The 9,607-nt window shown below is 37.3% G+C and overlaps 1 protein-coding gene across 1 annotated transcript; it reads left to right on the forward strand.

Annotated features, from left to right (window-relative positions):
- The first annotated feature begins 510 nt into the window (after positions 1–510).
- On the forward strand, positions 511–9,204 carry LOC131677080 (protein D3-like). Its single transcript, XM_058956655.1, has 3 exons — positions 511–720; positions 796–1,136; positions 1,199–9,204. Exons 1-3 carry the CDS (start codon positions 637–639, stop codon positions 1,347–1,349), a joined length of 576 nt encoding a protein of 191 aa, XP_058812638.1. The 5' UTR covers positions 511–636; the 3' UTR covers positions 1,350–9,204.
- Positions 9,205–9,607: the final 403 nt, after the last annotated feature.

The raw sequence follows: 9,607 nt of genomic DNA on the forward strand, positions 1-9,607 counted from the left end.
GAGTGTTTCATCTGAACAGGTTCAGGGACGAATTTACAAAATATGTTGATATTTTGCTATTTGTTGTATATTATCACGAGCACTAATCATCGGACGAATTGAAAGACAATCTGAAAATGACCTACAAGAGAAGATCAATTACTTCCGTAAATATCAACTGGCACTATCAACAGTTTATTTTGTAGATAATATAGGAGAGATGTTCATATCAGAAACCAAATATGTTACTGCTAGGTGAAATCAAATGTACCAGACGGACCAGTGCGTATACAAGTTGTTTTCGTACGTCATCAAATGACTGAAACCTTTGGATAAATACATTCTTTGTGCGTCATATTTCCGAACAAAAACGTTGGCAACGTTTTTCTACTCGCCGAACTCGTACGCGACGTCACATCGGTCATGCAGCAAAAGCAAACGCAACACGCAGCTCAGCACTCTAACGCGACGCGACCTTGTTATCAGCTGTTTCGATCCAAACGCTACACAAGCAATACCGTTCACCGAGTGTTGTTCATTCAGTGTTTGAGATCTGCCACAGCAGCGTGATCGGTTTGGACAGAACAACATGCAGTCTACCGTCGTCGTTTGATCGCACAACACATCCAGGATTGACAGGAGCGAGGCGCAGCACCAATGGAAGCCGATATTAATCAAATGTTTACCGAGCACGACATCGTTCCGGTGTTAATCGATCGTGCCCCACTCGTGTTCGCGAAGGTCAGACGTCAAATGCGATGTGGCAAAAAAAAAATTCAATTAATAAATAATGCCTTTCTTTTTCCTTTCGACAAGGTCGCCTACCGATCCAAACGCTTGGTGGACGCAAGTAAGGAACTAACACCGACTGACGTGCGCAACGAACCCAAGGTCGAATGGTGTGCCGATCCAACCACTTTCTACACCCTGGTGATGATCGATCCGGATTCTCCCAGCCGAACAGAGCCACTGTACCGGGAATTTGCTCACTGGTTGGTCGGAAACATTCCCGGAAAGCATGTGGAGCAGGGTGAAGTGATGTTCGAGTATATGCCAGCGTTTCCCCGCTCGACATCCGGTTACCATCGGTACATTTTCTTACTTTACCAGCAGCACTGCCGCTACAATTACTCCGAGTTGCCGAGAGCTTCCCGAAAGTGAGTCACCCGATGCGGCACGTACCTGTCTTTACGGCCAGGAATTTTTTTTTTCATTTCAGAAATCGCACACCACGAGTACGTTTCTCGACGCGAGACTTCGCCCGCCGGTACAGTCTGGGTCATCCGATTGCGGGAAACTTTTTCGTGGCAAAGTTCGACGACTACGTTCCGGTCATATTGGCACAGTTTCCGACGACGAGTGATTTTTAGGTGACTTGCTCAAAAACAAGCTGCTTGTAATTGTATACGGGGATTGCGATTGTGGCGTGCGCGAAGGTTAGGTTGATAGCGACTAGTGACTAGTGAAAAAGTGTGTAAAATGCATGGAATGTTTCCGTCAGCTGATAATGCTGTTTAGGTTCACTTCAGTGATGACGAGAGCTTATCGCGCAGTGCTTCAACTTTGCAATGTAAGACAACAACAAACATGATAAAAATTGTCATGTCCCTTAACTACTCTGAGGGTTCACGTGTAGCAGGGAATACATTGTTTAGTCAATACCGGTATACAAACAGGCGCCAATTATCTGATAATCTCTGTTGGAAATAAAATGTTGATAATGGTTCGTTGGGATGATGGTCGACATTGGGTAAGGCAGTACAGTACAGAGAATACTCTGTCACGTAGTTGTGACACACTAGAATGTAGTAATTATTATGACTGAAAAGTTGCTACAATCAGTTTCAGAATAACATTAATATTGAAGGACCAGGATCAGATTGAAATAAGATACTGTTACACGGTGTATTTATTACAACAATTTTATGCAAAAAAATTCAGCATCTCTGAAACTTCGGAATATGAAAGAATGGGCTTTCCCCTTTCATTTGAAACCAAAATCAAAATAATCCGTCGGGGGGTCTAGAGCAACTTTTTTTTTTGAAGTTTTTTTCGTGAAAACATAGATTTTACAATGGAACTAGTTCATATTTCTGCCCCCAGATGGTGCTTTATAATTCGAACAACACTAAAAGTGAGAAATTGATAGAAAATTCAATTGTCTACAAGTTTGTCGACCACTATAAATTGATCTGAAATCATCCGGAAAAGTTGTTTAAGATTTTAACAAAGTTATATCTAAGATAGTTTCACACGAGGCCTAGTGGTTTGGAAATATGTTTTCTCGCACTTATTACATTACAAAAAAAAAATAATTGGGTTTAGTGGCATGAAAATATTAGACGGGATTCATTACGTTGACAATTCTAATTGAACTTCTGAAAATAAGGATGTTTGACAGAGTCAGAGAACTATTTGTGCTTTTGGTTTGTAATCCTTCCCGATAGATTCGAAGGGATTACCATTCATCGGAAGGTATTGCTTGGTTACAAGGGTTTGCTTACATTTATGTTTTAGAAAGGACCATACGTCGTATAACTTAGGTTATGATCGCTTAAGTCAGCTATTATAATTCCGTTCAAGACGAAATGTTGGGACACACCGTTTCTAATTTAACGCAACCCACAGTAGTAACTGTCCAAATTAGTGGTTAGCGTGAAACGATTTATTCAAGTTTTCTCCGAAAAGCATATTGTGGCAGTTGTATTTTACGGCCATTTCCTATCAATTATGCGAGATATCGTTACCAAATTGATCCTAGATTATGCGATATGTATTACTTTTGAAAACAAAATATGATTTGAGTACAACAATAACCTTATATACATAGAAGTCCTCGAATATATCCCAAAAAAAAAAATCTTGATCCAAAAACTCAAAGTTTTTTGTTCACTCTTTGTCACATTGAGTTAATTTTGAAAACGGATAATCAGCGTTTTTAACCAAGCGTTGCAATGAAATCCGCGAAATATTGCAATGGTGCGATAAAAGTTTCATTGAGTTTGTTCAAATATAAATGTTGAAGTTCAGGACAAGTCAATTTTATACGAAGATGCTAACAGAGTAGGAGATTCATGTAAGAATAGTTATCAGCAGTGATACCACAAGTACAGATTTATCTAGAAAGGTACAGATTTTTTAAACATTTTTGGTACAGATTCTGTACGGTAAGGATTACAGATTTTTGTCAAAAAGTTTAGATCGGTGCAGAATTTTTTATGTGACAGCAGCGTAAAATATTAAACACTGCAAACGCATCAAATAGTCGGCAAATATTGAGTTGGGCCGCCGACAAAGTGACATCGAGAAGTTGAGCTGGAGCTGTCGCTGGACACTGGGATGCGAGAAGTCGGGAATCAAATGAAGCTTCCCGCAGATTAAAAGCAGACAATTCACCAAGATCTGCTCGGCCTTCATTCAGACATCAACCCTTTGATTTGCTGCAAGCAGGTTTCTCGCGTATCGAATCTTAGTGTCAGTTTCAGCTCGCCGGCTCAAATGAAAAATATGCACATCATATGATTTTTAAACAATCTTGTTATTGATTTGGTACAGAATTCGGTACAGAATTTTCCACATAATGGTAGAGATAGAAAAGATTTTTGAACCTCCGGTACAGATTTAATTGTGGTAACACTGGTTATCAGTCATCCCTGAGAACATTCGAATAAATGAAAAAGAAGGCATACATAATTGAAAAAGCTGTTTCTGCGGGAGGAATCACTTACCATCATGAAAAAGAATATTAATATCATACTAGTTTGGTCAACACTTATCTAAAACTTCTCATCCCAAAAATATGAATGGTGCCCTGTATCAGGGAATTATAATTTTCAGCTAAAAGATGAGACTTTCCAAGCTCTCAAATTCCGCTGAATTCACTATTGAACTAAACACAACTATTTGGCAAATAAAAAAAGTGCTTGTGAATTGACAAACCACTAGGTCTTCTGTGAAACTAACTTGGACTTAGAATTCGTTAAAATATTAAACTACTTTTCGGGATAATTTCAAATCGGTTTTTAGTTGGTAACAAAGTTGTAGACAATTAAATAATCTATCAGATTCTTACTTTTAGTGTTGTTCGAATGTCTAAAGCACCATCTGGGGGCAGAAATATGAACTTGTTCCATTGTAAAATCTATGTTTTCACAAAAAAAACTTCCAAAAAAAAAGTTGCTCTAGACCCCCCGACGGATTATTTTGATTTTGGTTTCAAATGAAAGGGGAAAGCCCATTCTTTCATATCCTAAAGTTTCAGGGATGCTGAATTTTTTTGCATAAAGTTGTTAAAAAAAGACACCGTGGTTAGTTTTGGTTTCAGACTATAATATTGAGTAATTAAAATAATCGAACAGAAAAATGTTTCGACTATAGCTCAGATAGGGATTAAATCTATTGATACGAACTTTGGAACACAAATGCATTTGAAAATATACATTGTGATATATAGCTTTTAAACTTTTCACATCAATTGTTTGAAAATATAATTTGTAATCAACACTCCAGATAAATTGAAACAGAAGTGAAATCAAACAATTATACTGAAAAAACGTTTCGTATGACAAGCAATTTTCACAATTTTACTGATTTTTGTAAAGGACTAAGTACAGTTTTCGCGAATCATTCAATAATACAATAAATCTTTCAAAATCTTTTAACAAAAAAAATGCAGCTTAGTTGTGAACGGTATCAAATAAAAAGTTGACCGATGGTTGCCAGATCTACTTACCATAATCAAGCCATCCTGGAACGTTTTACTCGAGTGATCTTTAGTTCAGTTTCGGATTCATCTCGTCAGTAACTAGCATCGACTTGGGGCTAAGTTAGACGACGTATCTAAAGTAGTGCAAATTTAAGTATTACTTTAGATACATCGTTTAACTTGGTCCCAAGTTGGTGCTAGTTACTGATGAGATGAATTTCAACATGATTCATGTTTGGTGTTGTGCCCTTGATGCCTATGTTGCTTCAATATGGACCCATAAAAGTATGACCGGCAATCTCTTTTCGTAATTCTCATTTTCTTTTTCAATAATCTTCAAAGTGTTTAACGATTCTTCTGACACTAAAAATCCTTCCTGATCGGGATTCGTCCAAACGAGGCCTGGCTTAGTAAACCAGCATCAACACTCTCTATTATCTCATATTTAACAAAACTATGACAGATACCACAATGAATTTGGTTCTGGTTTGAACTACTGATATACTGAAAATGTAGCCATCAGAGCGGACATTTATATTTCGTGAGTTTTAATCTCTACTATTCTATTTGTTCATTTTTCAATCCGTTTTTACATTACCATTGCTTTAGTAAAACTGCTATTGACGGCTTAACGTCGAAATTAATGGAATCATTGCATTAAGCCAGCCTCGTGCTTGGCGAATATAGATGGCGATCAAATATCGACCCCATATTTTTGACATATCTTTCCTCCAAAATTCCTACATAGGTAGTTTCATAAGAATCTATGATGTAGCTTGATGGGGGGGGGCATATCCCCAGTGTTTTTTGAAACTAGAAACCCCTCTGAATTCACGTGGGCAACCGGCAAAAAACGAAAGGGAAGTTTGATGCGTAATAAAACAACTCCGCTTCACCGAATTCATCGGTCAAAAGTTGGATATAAGAGTGTGAATTTCGTCGTACGACTCACGAAATAACTAATAAATACGGCGATAGCTTAGTCATGGCACTAAGTTACTGTCGGATTCTGATGAGATGACGTCGAAACACAAATTTCATAACTGATTTAATTATAGGTTTAGTATCCTGCGATTACAAAAGTGGTTTCACCAAATTTTTTCCTTAGTGGAGAGAAATTGGGTTTCAGCAAATTTTTTATCCTTATGGAGTAATATAGCATAGTATTATCTGATTCTAAATGTGAAGCTACTATGGTTTACTGACAAGCGCAATTGCTCAAATAATAAAGGTTTGAAAAGAAGTGCATATTGGAGAGTTTGACGCCAAGCACTGCAAAAAGTATCCAATTGATTGCAGATCGCTACGATAGCTATACCGCGTTAACTAAAAGACTACTGGATTATGTATCTTTGGATCATTTGACCTTCGGATTTGGATCTCTCGAATTATTGAGTCTTTGGATTTTTACAAGTTTGGATCTTACAATTATGGATCATTGGGTCATTTGATCTTTGGATATTTAGATCCTTGGATCGTTGAATCTTTGGATTATAGGATATTGGAATCATTGGTTTATCTCTTTACAGATTTGTATATTTTGATCTTCGAATCGTTGAATTTTTGGATCTTTGGATTTTAGGATCATAAGGATCCAATCCTATGATTATTGAATCATTTAATCGTCATATCTCAAGAAGTTTCGATATTTGGATCGTTAGATCTATTAATCTTTGAGTATTCGAATCTTTCTCCCTTGGGATTTCTGAACACATAGATGTAGTTATTTTGGTCTAGAGATGTCTGGATCATTGGAGATTTGAATCGTCGGATTGTTGGATATTTGGATTTATGGATCATTGGATTTTTTAATCTTTCGATTTTTGGATTATTAAATTTCGAAACCTTTGCATCTCTAGATCTTTGGATATTTGAATCATTGAACCTTTACATAATTGAACCTTGGGATATTTTGAGATCCATTGACCAAAAAACTCAAAGGTCTTTGGATATCTGGATCTTTAGATCTTTTGAATCTTTGGATAATTTGAATCTTAAGAGCTTCAGATCTTTACAGATTTGAATCTTTGCATTCTTAAATCTTCGAATTTTTGGAACTTTACAGAATTTGTTCTTTCAAATCTTTGGGATATTTTAAGCTTTGGATACAGCTTTAAATCGTCGAATCTTATTATTATTATTGGATTAATGGATCTTTAGATCTTTTAAATCTTTCTATCTATTGACTTTTTTGTTATTTGGATCTTTACATCTTTAGATCTTTGGATCTTAGAAACCTTGAATCTCTGGATCTTTGAATCTTTGGATCCTTAGATCATTGGATCTTTCTATCTTTGAATCGTTACTTTTACGCTGATTTGTACTTTAATATCTTTGGTATTTTGGATTTTTTATCTTTGGATATTCGGATGGTAGGGTCGTTGAACGTTTGCAATAACGAATCTTTGAATCTTTGGATCATTTTAGTCTTGTGATTTTTGGATGTTTATAGATTTGGATCTTTGAATTCTTGATTTTTCGATCGTTGTATTTTCAAATATATGTATCTTTTGATTCTTTGTTGATTGGATCGTTTGATCGTTGTATCTCTAGATATTCGAATCTTTAAATCGTTGCACGTCTGAATCTTTAGATCTATGGATATTTGGTCTACGAATCTTTGGATCTATGGATTTTTGGTCTTAGGGTTTTCAGATCCTTTGATGTTCCGATCGTTTGAAGTTTATACCTCTGGATTTTTGGTTATTTATATCGCTAGATCTACGGATCGTTATGCATTCGAATCTTTAAATCTTTGGACCTTGGAATCGTTGAATCTACCGATTTTTGGTCTAGGCACCTTTGACTATTTCGAACTTGGATTTTTGGATCTTCCTATTATTGGATTTATGGATCCTTCGATCATTGGATTTTTTGATCTATAGATCTTTGGCTCTATGGGGATGACGGCGCCGATGGTTGAGTGGTAAGCGTGACCGCCGCTCATTCCAGTTGGCATGGGTTCAATTCCAGTCGAGGTCGTTGAGATTTTTCTGACGTGAAAAAATCTGTGGCCACGTCTTCCTTCGAAAGGTAAGTAAAGTCGTTGGTCACCGGTACATGAGTTGATAGATCGATATCTAGTCCAGATAGTGGATCTAACTCTCTGGGGTCGGTAAAGAAGTAATAGAATCCAACTTCTATACTTACTAACAAATATCCTCCTCCGGTGATACTTGTGGAGTGCGCAGTAGTATATACGGCCTCTAACAAAAGTAAGTATCGGACTATCCAACCTTCCCTTTCCTTCCGCGATCTACGTTCGGGCCTGGCTGGCGTCGGTAATAATCAATAAACGCTTTAGGATTACCAGGAGTTGCACATTGAAAGACAATTCGCTACTCCCAAGCATAATTATCTACTGATTCCCTGTGCAACTTCAGCTAGTCCAGATCCATAACGGAGTAGCAGTCAGGGGTGGTCGCACAAGCTCAAGATCAAGCTTCCGATCATTGGATTTATTTATCTATAGATCTTTGGATTTTTGGATTATTGAATCGTTGGATCTATGGATCTTTGGACCTTTGAATTTCCATATTGTTGGATCTATGGATCTTTGGATTTTCAGATCCATTGATGGTTCGGTCATTTCATCTTTGTATCTCTGGATTTCTGGATATTTGGATCTCCAAATCAATGGATCGTTGTGTATTCGAAGCTTTAAATCTTTGGACCTCGGGATCATTGGATCTATAGATTTTTGGTCTGAGCATCTTTGGATATTTCGATCTTTGTTGATTTGGATCTGTGGATGCTTACATTTTTTAATTCTTTGATGATTGGATCATTTGATCTTTGTATCTTTCGATTTTTGGATCTCTAGATCTATGGATCCGCGGTGCCAACCGGAGTACGAGCCTCCTTACGTCGTTTTCGCTTGAACCCAGGGCTGGGTTGGGTCCTAGCACCAACTGCTGTCAGTTCATACATATTGACAGCGGCTGGGGTTGGAGCCTGGTACAGTTTCGTTTCGAACGGAACCGGTATTAGTGGGGACCGGTGCGATCTGTGGCCGTATACTGTTGAAAGTTGAAAAGCAGGCACCATAATTCTCACTCACTCATTCGTTTATGCGACAAGAGCATTATTCGATATCGGACTTTTCCAGGACAATTTAAGTCTTACAATTTTTTGTCGCCACAAAAAGCATGAGAATTATTTTTTGATCTTATAGAACCGATAATTATTTCTCTCGGCGAAAAACTTAACATTTTTTGATTTTCGTAAAAACAAAAATATTAAAATATTTACTATTTTAGAAGGCAAATCGTAAACAAAGTAGATTAGACTTGTTTTGTCATGTTCATGATGAGCTCCAGCAAGGCAGCGATGACCAAAGGAATACCGCAATAAGTTCTATGCGTCATTTTACATCAGATTATTATCCGTAGTAATTGTGCGTTTTATCTATCCATCTTGTATAAGTGATCCATGTGATAATGACAGTTTTTATTCTCGAAGTGGTGAATTATACGGACTCCTGTTCTAATATGAGTAATAAAAGTAATACCTGCTGAACATGATTATGAAAGATTTTTTTCAGTTTTGTTGACGACTGATTCCAAATGATGTCTCGGGAAGCAATGACAGGTTTGCTGATAAGAATGCAAAAACGAACTTTGGCTTAAGAACCAAACACTCCCTAAAGGGAAAACAATTGGATGGAACCATTTTGTGCATCTCCGTACAAATCCCCCCAAACACATTGTTGGTGCAAGGATTGTTTCGAGCGCAACCCCAGTAGTCCAAATCGAGCGTGTTTCATCGTACGTATGACGCAACCAATCATCCTCTGGACTAGTTCTGTACCCTCGACCTATTACGGTAGACCGATAGAAAATGAGAAACCATTTATTTGTCAATGAAACAAATTATTATCAACAATACAACGGTATCAGCCTGATCATCTTCCGATATTGATAG

The sequence above is a fragment of the Topomyia yanbarensis genome, chromosome 1 (assembly GCF_030247195.1).
Source record: "Topomyia yanbarensis strain Yona2022 chromosome 1, ASM3024719v1, whole genome shotgun sequence".
NCBI lineage: Eukaryota > Metazoa > Arthropoda > Insecta > Diptera > Culicidae > Topomyia > Topomyia yanbarensis.

Bases quoted from the DNA above. Each gene is read 5' to 3' on its own strand.
- LOC131677080 (XM_058956655.1), top strand. From the start codon at position 637: ATGGAAGCCGATATTAATCAAATGTTTACCGAGCACGACATCGTTCCG. The intron at 721-795 runs GTCAGACGTCAA...CCTTTCGACAAG, and splicing joins CCCCACTCGTGTTCGCGAAG to GTCGCCTACCGATCCAAACG. The intron at 1,137-1,198 runs GTGAGTCACCCG...TTTTCATTTCAG, and splicing joins TTGCCGAGAGCTTCCCGAAA to AAATCGCACACCACGAGTAC.